Source organism: Saccostrea cucullata, unplaced genomic scaffold, assembly GCF_032062105.1.
Source record: "Saccostrea cucullata isolate Sc308-1 unplaced genomic scaffold, CSIRO_AGI_Scuc_v1 ctg667, whole genome shotgun sequence".
NCBI lineage: Eukaryota > Metazoa > Mollusca > Bivalvia > Ostreida > Ostreidae > Saccostrea > Saccostrea cuccullata.
Window position 1 is genome coordinate 278007 of NW_026928881.1, and position 17105 is coordinate 295111.

General features: G+C 34.7%; 1 protein-coding gene across 1 annotated transcript; it reads right to left on the reverse strand.

Moving 5' to 3' along the window:
- Positions 1 to 866: 866 nt before the first annotated feature.
- Positions 867 to 16813, reverse strand: LOC134279020 (endoplasmic reticulum transmembrane helix translocase-like). The gene is made up of 25 exons (XM_062761333.1): positions 16524 to 16813; positions 15721 to 15810; positions 14897 to 15087; positions 14371 to 14599; positions 10346 to 10526; positions 10049 to 10174; positions 9645 to 9827; positions 9253 to 9390; positions 8866 to 8986; positions 8591 to 8742; positions 7963 to 8138; positions 7656 to 7766; positions 7338 to 7463; positions 6966 to 7071; positions 5541 to 5650; positions 5258 to 5350; positions 5046 to 5142; positions 4695 to 4765; positions 4404 to 4535; positions 3998 to 4115; positions 3541 to 3737; positions 2986 to 3128; positions 2006 to 2117; positions 1712 to 1855; positions 867 to 1202 (listed from the first exon to the last, which is right to left on the reverse strand). Exons 1-25 carry the CDS (start codon positions 16779 to 16781, stop codon positions 1092 to 1094), a joined length of 3516 nt encoding a protein of 1171 aa, XP_062617317.1. The 5' UTR covers positions 16782 to 16813; the 3' UTR covers positions 867 to 1091.
- Positions 16814 to 17105: the final 292 nt, after the last annotated feature.

Sequence of the window (17105 nt, forward strand, 5' to 3'; positions counted from 1 at the left end):
TAGACAAGCAGAGTTCACTTGCTGCAAGTTTGTTCCATCAGTGTGTAATGGGTGTGTCCCTCTTCGAAAAAAGGAGAGCATATTCCTCTGCTGCTGCCTGTCGGTCGCTTTGTCAGTCAATCGGTTCAGAAACAAGTTCTGTTCACTTTCATAACAGAATTTGCACATACTGCAATGAAATTTGTTATAAGCTAACAGAATAACTTAGGTCAGATTCTGTTTTGGATACAAGTGAGGAATTTTTGACAGAGTTATTCCCCTTGGAAAATTGCAGTTTCCATTTATTTCCTTTGCAGAATTTGCACATACTGAAATGAAATTTGGAGTACAGATTTATCATTAAAATACTGATATCTAGGTCAAGATCTGTATTAGGTATGATCGAGCAATTTTTGACAGTTATGGCCATTGGACTTGGAAAAATTCATTATTTGCATTTCTGATCATTTTCATCACATGTCTGGGAAAGTGAGGGAGCTTATGTCTTTTGTTTCCTTAAATAATAAGTTGCAAAATAACATTAGCTTCTGGTGATCAAATACTGATAGCATTTACAGAAATACTGACTAAAATCTAATCAAAAGGATAGTTGTGGACAGACTTTTATGATGAAGTTATCTCTACCATCAGGTAGGATGGCATGAAACCGTAGTGTTCATGATCAAGTTGCATAGATAATGGATATTGATACTGGCCTGTACAGTACAATGGTTAGAGCACTGACAAGTGATTCAGGGGATCCAGGTTCAAATCACCACTAAGCCAAAAATTTACATTATATACATATTGTTTTAATTCCATAGCATATTTTTTCAATCCCCTCCTCCTACAACATAACTAAATGATATATATAGAATAAAGTAAACTCTTGATATTCTCCATTTATTAAGTTTTTACAACAATCACCAACATCCATCCATTCAGAACATCAATAACCCCATGTGTAGATGTCTGTTTAATAATCATGATAAAAATGGCAGAAAACTGGATTTGTTGCCTAGAGTGCCTGGAAAATGATCAAATGAATTTTGTTCCATGATGTCAATAATCCTTATTCACCACATAACGCCACATACACTCAATAAATAGCTTTAATATACACGTCGTAAACGCCCTTGTCCAAACAGGAAGGAGCAGATTCGATCAATGATAAAAGATCCACACACATCTGCGGCTAAAATTTGAAGTACTGTGTTACGGAACTGAAATTAAAAGAAAACAAAAATTATAATTAATGTTAAAAGCTGTGCATAATTACTGCTAATTTTTCTCTTTTTTGGGGGGAGGGGGATGCAACAGGCTTTAAAGATAATGCTATTTTTTGTTCATGTATTGAGATATACAGATTGGTCATGTCTGAAGCTTTCAACATACATCTGATCACATGCAAACCAATATCTACATTCCCATTGATGTTCGAACATTTTCAAAGAGTAAATGTTAAGACGTGCATGTTTTATTTTTCAGTTGAACCAGTAATAATGTAATATTGTGTAGACCTTTTCTGACTTTACAATCAAATTCTGGTCATGTTATGAACTGCAGGTTTTGAAAGAAATTTGATATAAAAGTAATAAAATAGTTTTATACCATGGAAAACATTAAATTCAAATGAAAATTGATCATTTGAATATGCACAATTCATTAAGACACATTTACATTTAAAATTAAAGAAAAGCTAATAACAACAAATCAAAATGCTTTACTATACCTCTTGTGGTAATGGAACTATTTCAAACTGTTCTGCCATTTCAGGGACTACACCACTAGCTAGAGCTGTAATGGCCGTCCCAGAGAAGGCAAGGCTATACAGCAGGGGTTTGTTATTGAACAAACTCTCCATAAACGGCTCACCCTGTTTGAAAAAATGAAAGTATTAATATACTGGGAAAAATAAAAATCATGCATGAAGTACCTGTACTTTAGGTAATGAAAATTTTCATTGAGTTCGAAAAAAGGATGTACATGTAATTCAAATATGGACAATAGTAAAAGACAAACATACCTTGTAATTTACAGCAAATGTTGAGACTTGTAGAGCCATTGATATAATATAAACTGTAGTATTTAATATATTTGGAGAAAATTTTGCTTCTAAATCTACAAATTCTTCCTCCCTGCAACAAAAAAAATACACAAAACTTTCAAAGTTGAATAATTAACATCAATGAGTTACTGTGAGTAATAAGCATACAGTTTTATGGCAATTACAGGTATCTTGATCAAATAATCATTTTTTTTAAAGGTTACAAATATGTTTGACGTCCTTTGGTTACTGCAAAAGGAGTAATTTACAAGTTGTCACAGCCAAACTCTGCATCAAGTTTGATGACTATCAAGCAAAGGATTCATAATATATTATGGAATATTGGCTGAGATTTGACTTTAAAATAGAAAATTACAGTTTTATCAACTTAAGCATTCTTGGGACATTAATCAGGCATTCCATTTGGGTGGATCAGAAAACTACCCGGTAGTTGAACTTTGACCTCTTGAGTCATCTATTTTCATGGCCAACACATATAAAATCTGATGACTACTGTAGATTAGCAAATAATCACAATGGTTTTAATTTCGCCATGTTGAAGTATGTTAGCGATTTATCATTTTTCTGCGAAATCAAAACCATTTAGAATGTTATTATTAGTTTTTAAAAATGAATAAATGCTTATTTGAAATTTTTAAATATATTTCTTGCAGCATGAAATTAAAACCATCGAAATTGGTACTTTTTGAGATATCATGAAATTTTAACACTGTGGAATTAAAATGACTAACAGTATCTAGCATTTGATTCCCAAGATATTATTCACAAACTGTTGGTAAACAAGACAAACTACAGACTGGATTGAAAGGCACAGAGCAAAATGCACAACATGTATTCTTCAAAAAGGGCATAGAAAATGTAGAATTACTTGATACAAATGCAGTTAAACCTATGTCAATAACTTACACTGCCACTACAGACATTGTAAGGAGGCTTACCTAGGAGGAATTAAGGCTTTAGCACCTTGTACTAAATAGACTAGACAACAGAAGTGGACAGCAAACTGAAGCACCACTGTCAGTAGAGTGTACACATTGAAAATGTTAGGTAGAGGCCTAGCTTTTGATAGAGTCTTCAAAGGCTGCAAAGATAACATCAGTACAGGTATGAACAAATCAGTAAACTTTGTGTTAGAGTGATGTGCTTCGAACCCCCAAAACAAAATGGACCTTATATGACTTGAAGCAGTCTTAGACTTTAGTCAAAATTCAGTCCTCTATATATTTTTTTTATATGAGTTGACACTTGAAAATTAACATGTCAGACTTTATAAATTTTTTTTTCTAAAATAGGAATCAAAACAAATTTCAAATTTGACTTATCTAAAACTGTTTCATGATCTTTGGGTCTGATTGTTATCTTCTGATCATTGTCAATTAAAAACTAAATTATTTAAAGTCTAGAAAAGCTCTTTAACCTCTACATTTGTCATGTATATAAACAAACATGCATTATACTGTATTTATCTTTTAAAAAAAGCAATGAATCCATACCTTTGACCTAGAAATAAACAAGAAACAGCCCGCTAGTAGCAGGCCCTGCATGGTGGCCTGGCTGTCACTGAATTTGATTCCATCTAAGTACAGCACACTCTGACTGTAAGCCAGGATTAGGGCATTCAGGGCCAGGATTTTAAACATCTGTAAGGTAGTCACCAGGGTACACCTACCCTGCTTAATGATGTGACATACTGCCAAAAAAAAAAAAACAGTCACAAATACTGTATCATATTACTATACCTTAATTTGTTATATACAACTCAATCAATTTATTTATAAGACTCTGTACTTGTGTTGAATTCAAGTATGGATATCTAAGACAATTCTCTATCTTTCTTTAATTTTCTGATTTTAGAATTTTATCTAATTGTAGAATGTATGAAAGACTTTAATATAGACCTATTCTCTTGTTTGCATTTTATATCAAATTTCTTAAGATAGTAACTCTTACCACACACTGTAGTGGAAAGCTTGGAGGTGAATGGTGAAGCAATACTGGCATCCCCTAACTTCACAATCTGAGCTTTCTCCTCTTCTTCTATTTCCTTCATCATATTGGCCAACCTTTTCTATAAAGATTAATAAATATAATAAACATACCGATACATATTACAAGATTATGAAGCTCATCTCAATTAACATTACCTAGAAGTAAGTAAGTCTCATAATTATAATACATGTTCTGGTAATTTGTGTTTGTAGATGCATTCTCTATTCAAGTTCTAATGCCATTATCAGGCGTAAGTTCATCTCAACTTTGTCAAGGTGAGGTAAAAGTATTGGTAAGAGATTTGGTTAAAAATAATATCCAAAACTTTTACTGATCAAGCTCTTTAGTTTGATTAAGCTTCTTTTACCTGTGCTGGAGCTAAGTTGTCTCCCCTTGCCACAGCCCTGGCCTTGGCAGCACGACCAGCCATTTTACCTTTCATTCCAGGGGGCATAACTCTGTCATTTGAGGTATTTGCTTCTCCATCCACTGAGGTTCCCTGTCAAAAATACATACCCTACAGGTATTCAATGGACTGATGAAGTATTTTCATTAAAGAACAATGACAAAACTGCCATTTTTTAAGCACTGAATTGAGATATAAATTACCCTGGTATATGAAGATGTTTATATTCAACAGTTTGTGAAACAAGTTTACCTCATCAGATTTTTCTTTCCTTTTCTTTCTCTCCATTGGCCTTTCAGGGGCATTTGCCAGCAAAGCTACACCTAAAATTATCCCAGAATTGTTTAAATATTGATTGAAGGACTGCCAAATACTCTTTGGCTTAATTTAATTTTTTTTTTCAATTGGATAAGGATTCAAATAAGATAATTATTATTCACTGTAGTTAAAAAAAAATCGAGTTATAATAATTTTTATCTAAACCTTGAAATACAAAGTACTGAAAAATGAACCTTCTCTCAGTGTAACCACATTTCCATATTTGATATATGTTTAATTCCCTTCTCAAAATACAAGGAATATGCAATAAATGAAATATCTTACCGACATCAGCATGTTTGAGAGCTCCTACATCATTGGTTCCATCCCCACACATAAGTGTGGTAAAACCCAAGTCCTTAAGTGTTATGATCACAAATTCCTAAAACAGAATACAAATATATAAGGGGTTTATCAAAGAGTTAAAATTCTATCATGTTATCAATGATCTTCTGATGTAGGGCCTCGACCTTGTAAACATGACTTGGAATATATACCTTTTGTTTGGGAGACACTCGGGCGAAGACTCTGGCTGCTGGGAGCACAGCTTGTAGTAATTTCTTATCCTCAGACTGGAGGTAGGCTATGCCCTAAAACATACAAGATACAATTGTAATAATTATTATTTTACCTAGAATTGATGAATATTTCTGTCAAGCACAAAGTTACTGGAGGCAAAGCTAAATAACCCAACTACAAAGTGTAAGAGAATCAGTTCATATAGTGATACAGAGGTCATACTTGGGGAGGATCTAAGATTTTAATTTCTATTGTACTTACATCTCCAGTGATACAGAGGTCATACTTGGGGAGGATCTCAGATTTCAGTTTTGTTTTGTTCAGAGGGAGGACAATTTTGTCATCTATAGACTGCCAGTGCCAAGAGTCATCTGTTATTACAAAAAATATACAAATAAATGTACCCAAACTACAAAAAATGTATTTAAATATATGTCTTAAATATGGTTTGTAAAAATAAGTCATTATATAACTTCTTTAATAATTACAGAAGGACAAAGGAAGCTTGAATCAAAGTATCTAAGTTGAAACATTTCCAAGTATAACTCCATGTGTACACCTGTCACATTATCTATCTGATTAATTTACATGTACTTCGCAGCACAGTTAAGGTTACAAAAAGGAGGCGGAGCCTAATTTGTACGGGAAAACTTGACTATGACATCATACACAATATACGTCATACAACATTTCTTTAAAATACCACAAAATGTGTTTGTCTGCTTATCTAACCAGTAAGAAATCATCAAACTACATAAAAACTTACTACAGCGTGTTATTTTGTCGTTAGTTAAATCCCATATAACAAGTTATAAACAAGTCACGGATCGCAATACACTTGTCAATATGACGTCATTTCTTACAACGTGACGTAGTTTGAATGCAGTGAGAGACAAATCAAGTAATATTTTCGCAACAAAATATATTTATTATAATTAAATAAAATATTATTTACAGATATTTTTTGGGCCAATAACTTGAATTTAATGTCTTCTTCACTATTTTATTATCATATTTTCTGTACATTACGTATTTAATTGACACTGCCGTATATTTGTATGCAAGTACATCGGAGGGTAACATGGGGGGTCTTAATAAATCGATCTAGTGTAAGGGCATACACTCTATGGATCAAAGTAAGCTTTTACATTTTAACTATAGAACTATTAAGGTATCTGAAAAGTGCTGCGATCCTGATGAAATCGTAAAAACAATTTAATTATATCAATATTTCTTGCCGCTGACCAGCAAAAAATATAGCATTCTGTCTTACAAGTATAATTTTAACAATAAAATTGCAGAATTTAGACAGGATCGCAGCACTTTTTAGAAACTACAATGCGAGTTGAAAATATTTATATACTAAACTTGGAAATTTAACTTGGTTATGCCCTTGCACTAGTGATATTCATATGGAACATCAATACTTCAAGTCAATGTGCTAAAATCGCGTGACTGCCGCATCACGTGACTAGTCTAAATATAAAATATAATCGTCCTCGATATATAGTTATTAATCATAATTACAATTATCCGATATAAATAATGTACTAAAAATAATCGCTATTTCGATTCCGAATACATTTTTAAATACAAAATTTAGTGAATATTTCCATTGCGCACCTTAACTGTACTGCGTTTTTGGAATGAGAAAAACAATGGAAGACATCAAAATAAGTGATGTACCAAAATGATTTGGATCCTCCAGGATTAACATTTCTTTTCTGGTCATTCTGAGTTCTTTGGCCACATGACATGCTGTTAATGGATTATCTCCTGTGATCATCACAACCTGTACCAACAAAAAGTACAAATTCATATAAACAACCCTTTAGATTTAAATTTACTTACAGAATGTTCTTCATTTAATAAACAGTTTATATTAAAGTGTTCATCTAGTGTCATTCTGTATAAAAACATACAAGTGTATCACTAGATGAATAAATCATTCTTTAGAGCAGAATTTTGTTGTTTAGCTACATGTAGCTTAGATTTGGAGTATAAGGTGATAAATATTACAGAAATTATTTTCCCTGGGGAAAAAAAAAATGTCCTTACATGGTGAGAAGCCTGGCTAATTTCCTTGATGACAGATTTAGAGTCGGACTTGAGAGGACAGGAGATGATGACAAAGCCACAAAACTGTAGGTCTTTTTCCACGTCTTCCCGCAACATTTCCCTCACCTACAAGGAAATAGAATAAGTAATAATCCACAGTACCCTTGGGGGTATGTTACAGGATCAAAGAATGGAATTATTTTATCAACAGATCTTTTATAGAATCAAACATTTTAAAAGCTTCAGAAACATTTCTAAATCTGTTTATATATACCGTACACTATAAATTTCTGAGAAACAAAGTTTATAATGTGTAACCTGTTGATGGGACAGATTTCCCAGTTTTCTACTCCCAAGGGCCAGAACTCTTGCCCCTCTGCGAGACATTTCCATGTAGACCTCATCATAGTCGGATGGCATTTCTTTAAACTGAAAAGATTGAGGACTGAGAGAAATACTGTATATTTGGCAAAAAATGTATTTAACAAGTTTGCATAGATATTATTAAGTGCATTTACGAATGTGATATTATAAATATATAGTCAAACCTTATCTCAAACATGAGAATCCTCAAGTTACCCAATGACTCAAGATTACCTAATTATGTATGATTTATGAATCTCACCATAGGTTTAAGTGTCTCTGGTGCTCCTTTGACGGTGGCTATATATTCCGTCTCCACAGACCCTGGGGCTGTGTGCCCAGCAATGACAGACATCCTTTTTAGAGCACTGGCAAAGTGAAAGCGGTGGTAGATCTTCAGACCATGGGTCCGCCTCTTCTGAGGTACCACTGACTCTCCTAAAATCAATCAATTTTACTCTTTATGTAAGTCTGGCATAGAAAACAGTCAATAAGAATATTGCTATTGTAGATCACTTAATTTTCGCGACACCTTATTTTCACGAGATAGTCATTGACTCTTTATTAGCAAGACAAAATTTTCACGAATTGTGGTCATTGCTCTACATAATCTTAAGGAATTCTATAATACGCGAGAATGAAATTTTCGCGAGCATTCCGTCTCGAGTAATTATGCAAAAATAAAGTTCTCGCGAATAAAAAGTTTTTGCAACCAAACAGAACTTGGCATAAATATTGTGAAGTACAGTTACATGCAGGTATAGCTGTAGCTTCAAATGAAAATGATCTTCAAACCTGTTATGAAATTTACAAAATACACATGCTTTCTTTGATTTTATTGGGTAGTTCCTCTGAGTACCCCTCTCCCCCTCCTGTTTTATCTTCCTAACCTTTTGTAAGGTTCCACTCCACTGCTTTGAGTGTCGCCTTCTCCAGTGGATCCCCTACCAACTCATCATCTAGGTGCACCAGAGCGTGACAAGTGGCCAATACCTGGGCTGTCTCAGTAGGAGACTCGGCGGCAGATATCATCTCCTTACCACTAAAAACAGATGTAAAATTACAATACCCTATATCCATTAATAATTTCATTAATTTCTATTACAAGGAATTTGGACAAGGATTTGTTGCAAGAACTGTTTCACTCTGATACATATATCCTTACTTGAGTCCTGTGATGCCCTCTACTACTAAATCATCCGCAGTTAGCGTCCCTGTTTTATCAAAGCAGCAGATGTCCACTTTGCCAGCAAAGGGGATCCTGAATGGCTCTGTACAGTATACATCTGAATGGCAAAAACAGTGTGACACATAATTGTAATTGTTCATTTTTTTAAAACTAATATTTAACTGTGGAATACTTGTCCAATTGAAAAGTGATTTTCTACCTCTTTGATAGAAAGACAAATCATGCAACTCTACTAATTAATTTATGAATGAATTTCATTGAGGATTAATATCTCTTATAGATTTATCTCTAAATTAAGTGAAAGAAAATTTCACCGAGGGTTAAAATGGATCAGTTACATGTACTTATACAATGTAGACTTACATAGTTTGGTGAGAGCCAGTAGACTGGTGTTGACAGCTAGTGACAATTCTATAGGGAGCTCTGGGGGCACTACCGATGTCAGGATCAATGTACACTCCAAAAACAACTTGTAACGATTCCTCTTGGGATCTTTTGTACCTGATAAAGCAAACATTATTCTAACTTAAATACTGTATGTAAACATATGGCTTGAAAAGGAATATTTGAAACTATTTTCAAACAAAATGACACATAAACCCTTTTTTCTGAAAGGATGTTGAAAATTCAACGTGGCCTAAAGATCTAAAAGCAAAAAGCTTTCTGAAGTACAAATGTATAAGGTTATGTTCATGTTAGCAATATAGCTGCTAGACAATTATATATTCTAGAATTAAGAAATAATGAACACAAACCCTCAATCCACACATAAGATGACGCTGTGATGGCAAACACTAGAAGGAAGAGGATAAAACAAAATGTCTCCAGATTGTTGGCAGTCACCCTCTTCACTCCAAATAGGATCGTCTTCAACAGCTTGCCTTGTGATGTACCAAAACTGTGTCTCAGTACATAGGCAACACACCCATTGTCTGTAGCTAAAATAAAAAAAAAAACATTATCCTTTATTTGTCCCTTTTTGAAGGATGGTACAGGGGAAGAATTATTTCGCTTTTAATTTAATATCCACGTTAACCTTGATATTGTTTTCCTGGATGGCAATTTAGTTTTTTTTTCTTTTCTTTTCTACATTTTAATTTTATCTTGAGACTGAAACTATTTTACTGTGATCTGTTGTAGGACAAACATGTTTGATTACCTTTTAACCCTGGGCCTGTTTTACTGGGTGGTGTGTGCTGTACTACTTTGGTCCCTCCAAACAACACATGAAGCTTGCCATCTGCTTCCATGTCAAGAACATGGTGACTTTCTAAGTTCTCCACGGCTTCCTGTAAAAAGAAAAAAATCAAGGTATTCATTTCTTTAAAAATAAATTTAATTTCAGACTGTTAAATATTGTTTGTACATTCAATAAGCTAAAACACTTGTTGATATAATTATAAGTAACATAATTTGGAGATTAAGTTATTCTCTGCTACAAAGGTAAAAAAAATACATGCCTTCATGACAGGTACAGACTCTCCTGTCAACATTGATTCATCAACAATACATGGTCCCCTCAACAGCAGCAGGTCACACGGCACTAGACGATCATCCTGAGATCGGCCAATCGACACTATGTCTCCAGGAATTAGCTCATTACTCAAAATGGGTCTCCACTTTCTGTTTCTATAAACCTAAAAGAGAAAGTTAGTTACAGTATTAATGACACACATAATCGTACATTGCTGTTTAAAATGCATGAAAGTACATGTATTGGATAATTGGTACAAAATCCAGGTAAATGTATACATATTTTTTTTTGTGAAAAGAGTCAGTATTTATTATTCTGATTTGGAGGTTGAATAGCATAAATGTGAATCAGCTACACAAAATTATCTCACCAACCTATAAAAATTATGATGATGGTTGTGCATTAATTATATATGGGTTTTCGAGATATTTCATTATTTTCCTTCAGTTTTGGAATTTGAGATAAATGTTCACTGTTTTATACACAACATAAACAAGAATAACATTTCAACACTAGTTTAATATAAACACTTTGCTCATTGACATAAATATTTACATTCAAATGTATATTACAACACTTTTTGGCTTCTTGGGGCTACTCGACTATCTACTAACGCTGGGGGCCCAGTAGGGTGTACAGGTACCTGAATGTGCCCAGCAGGTAACTGCAAATCTAACAGTCAAGACCCTGGGGTAGATCCCGGCAGGGTGAGCAGGTACCCGGGGGGAGCCCAGCAGGTATCTGAAGTCTAAATAGGGATGATTCTAACATTTACTATAGTCAAGACCCTGGGGTAGATCCCAGCAGGGTGAGTAGGTACCCGGGGGAGCCCGGCAGGTAGCTGCAGTCTAAATAGGGATGATTCTAACATTTACTATAGTCAAGACCCTGGGGTAGATCCCAGCAGGGTGAGCAGGTACCCGGGGGGAGCCCGGCAGGTAGCTGCAGTCTACTAGGGAGTCTAAGGGAGGATTCCTAACTTTTACTGACTCTGGGGGAGCCCAGCAGAGTCGACAGGTACCTGGGGGAAGCCCGGCAGGTAGCTGTAACCAAAAAACAGAATGATACAGTGAAATTTACATGATCAAATTCCGTCATTTATATCAAGTTAAATAGAATAAACAAATATGACAAATTACTTAAGTCATTAAATAAAAATAATAGAATTTGTTGGGGCTTTAAAGGCCTTAACCATGTGGCACAAATTCTTATGCAGATGGAATGGGGTCTCCTTTTTCTTGGATGAAAATATTGTATCATCAGCTGACTTGCATTTATTTACAGATGCCACAAACACTGCATTTGGAGGGATCTTTGGCAAAAGATGGTTTCAAGGGGAAATTCCACAAGATATACTTGCGCTATCTCAAACCAACTCAATGGCATTCTGTGAATTATATCCAATTGTGATGGCCTGTGTTTTGTGGGGTAGTGAATGGCCCCGTAAACGTATTTTGTTTCATTGTGATAATATGTCTACTGTGAACATCATTAACAAAGGTAGATCTAAAGTGCCACGAATTATGTCCCTTGTAAGACAATTAACATGGTGCTCAGCTCTGAATAATTTCACAGTCCATGCTAAACATATCCCTGGTGTTAAAAATAACATAGCGGATGCGCTTTCTCGTTTTCAGATGACAAAGTTTCGGCAACTAGCACCAGAGGCTTATGTGAAACCAACGCCTTGTGTTCCGCCGCACCAGCTTATGATGGACTGAAAGAAGATGTCGAACATCTATGGGACGCAGCCATAAGTCCACAAACAGCAAAGACTTATAAAACTGCTATTGATCATTTTTTATGTTTTGTTGCTTTAAGTAATATTGTTATCGAAGATACATTACCACGTATCTCAGAAGACTTATAAGGCACTTTTTCTGAGTTACAGTACAATCCGGTTATACTTAGCAGGTATAAGATATCATTATCTTCGGGCAGGATATAAAAATCCTTTGATGAATATGCAACGTTTAGAATGCATTCTTAGGGGAGTCAAAAGATCACAAAGTTTGTCAACCTGTAATATTAATGTACATAAACGCTTCCCCATTACTTTTGCCATTTTGTACAAAATCACAAAATTGTTAGAAGCAGGTGTTTTTTCACGTTACACTGACAAAATGATGCTTGCTGTATGTCAAATGGCTTTTTTTGCTTTTTTACGGTGTGGTGAGTTTACTGCTAGAAATAAGACAGACACAAATGATTGTATTTTGTTTAATGATGTAAGTTTTGCTCAGGATCATTCTAGTTATACTCTGAATCTTAGAAAGTCGAAAACAGATCCTTTCAGATCAGGTGTGCAGATACAAGTCTTCAATGTCCCACCTTTGTACCCTGTCACATCTATGATTCAATTTAGGCAGATGAGGTCTAGTAATGTATTATTACCAGAGTCACCAATGTTTGTAGATTTTAATGGTGAAATTTTGTACAGAGAAAACTTTATAGGTATGTTACGACACATGTTACGACTTTTGAACTTAGATGATCAGAAGTACTGCGGACATTCTTTTAGAATTGGTGCAGCAACATCTGCAGCTGCAGCGGGTATAGAGGATCACCTCATACAAACATTAGGTAGATGGTCATCTAACTGTTACAGTAGATACATAAGAACATCCTCAAATGTGCTACAAGAAGCTCAAGGAAAACTCAGCTCTTGTTTTAAGTAGATGGTGTATATATCAGTTGATAAATGCTACAAGTTGAATATTTAACTCGTGTCTCATGCAATCTCTCAATTGTCATTTCATCACTCGTTTGGCCCTTAAAGCCCCAACAAATTCTATTATTTTTATTTAATGACTTAAGTAATTTGTCATATTTGTTTATTCTATTTAACTTGATATAAATGACGGAATTTGATCATGTAAATTTCACTGTATCATTCTGTTTTTTGGTTACAGCTACCTGCCGGGCTTCCCCCAGGTACCTGTCGACTCTGCTGGGCTCCCCCAGAGTCAGTGAAAGTTAGGAATCCTCCCTAGTAGACTGCAGCTACCTGCCGGGCTCCCCCCGGGTACCTGCTCACCCTGCTGGGATCTACCCCAGGGTCTTGACTATAGTAAATGTTAGAATCATCCCTATTTAGACTGCAGCTACCTGCCGGGCTCCCCCTGGGTACCTGCTCACCCTGCTGGGATCTACCCCAGGGTCTTGACTATAGTAAATGTTAGAATCATCCCTATTTAGACTTCAGATACCTGCCGGGCTCCCCCCGGGTACCTGCTCACCCTGCCGGGATCTACCCCAGGGTCTTGACTGTTAGATTTGCAGTTACCTGCTGGGCACACCCAGGTACCTGTACACCCTACTGGGCCCCCAGCGTTAGTAGATAGTCGAGTAGCCCCAAGAAGCCAAAAAGTGTTGTAATATACATTTGAATGTAAATATTTATGTCAATGAGCAAAGTGTTTATATTAAACTAGTGTTGAAATGTTATTCTTGTTTATGTTGTGTATAAAATGTTTATTTATGTAATATTAGTTTATACACAATATATGTACTGTGCTACTGTGTGGAGACTCAGTTATGCGTATCTAAGTATAGAATGTTTACATAATATGCAAATGAAAATGTGTCACGTGATCTGTTTCTGACCAGCCATTGGAAAATTACTGACCAGATGCAGCAGCAGTGTTGTGATATTATGCGATAAATTTTACCTATTCCTTCCAATGGCTGGTCAGAAACGGATCACGTGACACATTTTCATTTGCATATGTAAACATTCTATACTTAGATACGCATAACTGAGTCTCTACACAGTAGCACAGTACATATATTGTGTATAAACTAATATTACATAAATAAACATATTAGCTTTTTAGATCTAAAAAGCTGCAGGATAAACTTATTTTCTGCAGACTCTACATTGAATTTGTACAGAAGTAACATTTTCAATATTATTACATGAAAACATGTTTGGCTGAAATTATTAAGCATGCAATTAATGCAACTACACATATATGTGTTTGCAATGACAGTCTATATTTAAATACCTGTATTAAATATGGTTTATTTCCCATTTTTCTAATTTCTGCCATATTCCTGAGTTGCTGTTGCACAAGTGTGGCTTCAAATGCAACCAGCATGAATAATGTGAACACACTGTAATACCAATACTCATCCAGGCACCACAGTCCAACACAGAACACTTGGAACACAAAGAAAGGTGCTGTTGCCCTCTCTTTAAACAGTTCCATAAACTGAGGAATGTCCATCTCCATACTAAAGACATAAAAAAAATTGAACCTCACCATCAACAAATTAACAGTAAAGATTAAATAAAATAGCACAGTACTTTCTTTCAAATTTGAAAATATGTTTAAAAAGCCATTGAAAAAAAGGTAGTATGCATCATTTTAACTTCAGTCATCAACATGTAGTTACATTTATTAAGAATTCCATTTATAAGTAGCACGAAAACCAAAGCTAAGAGTTTAAAATAACTACAAAACTATATGTTCCCAAATGATTATTTAATGCTATGATAAAGAAGTAAAGCACTTTGTGATGTTATCGTACATATTTTTTCCGAATTTCTTCTCGCTCTGCTTGAGCTCCTCCTCCTCTTGGTACCCCTTCCAGTCCATGTAGTGACTGACGGGGAGATCCACGGGGAACTGGGCAGAAACAAACTGCTTCTTCTCCTCCCTGTCATACATGTAACGAGTCTTTTGGAAAACAAACCAAAGATCAGGAGGTCTTCCATCAACCTGTACAAAAAAAAAATAACATTTAGAGAGTGACGTGCCATTGAAGCTAAATAGAAAGTAATTATCATTATTTATTTATGATGCATCATACTTAAAGAATTCATATAAGGCCAAAAAAAATAATAGTCTTGTTTCCTGCTACCAGCCTGAAAAAAATAGGGTAGGTAAGTAAGGAAATAATTTTCTTTTTTCTTTTTTCCGATGGTGTGTCTTTGGATATGAACTAATACAAGATCACATTAAACATGCCATAGGTTAATATTGCCTTTTAAAATTAAATTTCATGTCTTTTGATGCAAAACTCTCGTGGTATTTTATGAAAGTCCATATTTAAAACATAGAATTTATGAAATACCATTTGAATATATATTTTTTTCAGTTTTGGAACATGAAATTCCAAAAATTTCTGATTTTTTCCCCCAAAACTAAAAAAAACTTTAGGGTCCGGTGCAAAAAAAATAAGGTAGGTCGGGTAGCAGGAAACAAGACTATTTTTATTTTTGGCCTAAACACTATATAGAGACAGAGAAACACTGCATGTTTGTATGTATATCTTTTGACATTTACTTTAGAGTTTACAAGGATCAGTTGGGAGTAATGAAATGAATTCCAAATAACCATAAAAAAACATACCTTTTCTCTGTGTAACTTGACAAATTCAGTTGATCCACTATTTGGGGTTGGTGTTACTTTCAGCCATTCTGCATCATCAGGATTCTTCACCTGTATTAATATTGATGTTCAGTAATGTTCACGATACAGTGAGATTTGCTTGAATATTTCTAACACTCTTATAATGCTTTGGAATGATCAACAAAGTTCCTCTTTTAAAAAGACATGCAAACAAAAAAAATTTGCCTTTTGCCTGTGGAAGTCATCTTCACTAACCAAGGATTTTTAATCAGCTCTGCGTCCACTAAATGGGAAGCAGAGAGGATTGAAAACCCTTGACAAAGATGGTGAAAGCATGTAAAGCACTCTCTTTGAGATTGGTGAAACTATCTTTCAACAATTTACTTTTTCTGTTACATTTTAGCATTACAAATGAGCACTTCCTTCTTTAAAATAAAATTTATTTCTAAGCTTTCAATTTACAAGGGAAACAACTTTAAAGTTTTATTAAGCATGGATGGGCTATATATGTATGTAACATGGGACATACAGATTACATAAACTCTTAATTGTACTTCAATTATTTACAACTATTGAACTAATACTATTCAAGATAATGAAATGTTCATCATTATGGCTCTTTCTACAATGCTGGACACACCATATGACAAAACATAATTAACTAACACAGCTGTCTGCATTTTGAGGCACAATGTGCAAATTCGGGCTACCAGCTGTTAAAACTGAAATGTCATCTATGATGACAACACTTCCATACTTCATCTGAAACAAATTACTTCTTTTCATGTTGTTATTATCATTACCTTTGAACATGTCATCAAACATCGCAAATCTACGGACCACACACAACATAACAAAGCTAATATCTGTAAAATGGCTATGCCAGCAAGAGCAATTAGACCAGCTTCAAAATAGTTTTCTACGCCATAAACCACTGTCCAGAAGTAGAACCAGATTAAATAGAGTATGCAGAATGGCCCTATTGTTCCATGTAGAAAAAGAGGGCGTAGATTATGAAAAGTAATCGTTTGAATATCATCATTTAACGCCGGACCAGCCATGGCTTTTGCCTGCTGAAAACAAATCTATGTCAATTTGACGCTTACGTGTACATTTAGAAAGGATCCCGAACCCGACACTAAATCTTGTTTTCGGAAAAAGTTCGGCTCTACAATCTGAAATGTACTTTGTACAAGTTCATGTCTGCATTTAGCATTTTAAATAAACCCTGCTTAAAAAAATAATACACACTTTTCAGCTCACCTAAGCCAAAGGCTCACAGAAATTAATTTGCCATTGGTGAAAACTTTTATTATTTTCACTATTTCATCTTCTTCTCCATAAGCACTGGACTATTATCAATTATCAACAAAATATGATTGAAA

Coding starts and splice junctions, on each gene's coding strand:
- LOC134279020 (XM_062761333.1), bottom strand. CDS start 16,781: ATGGCTGGTCCGGCGTTAAATGATGATATTCAAACGATTACTTTTCAT. Junction 7,767..7,962: donor CAGAGACACTTAAACCTATG/GTGAGATTCATA, acceptor CAATCTTTTCAG/TTTAAAGAAATGCCATCCGA. Junction 2,118..2,985: donor AAAGCCTTAATTCCTCCTAG/GTAAGCCTCCTT, acceptor TTTTTGTTGCAG/GGAGGAAGAATTTGTAGATT.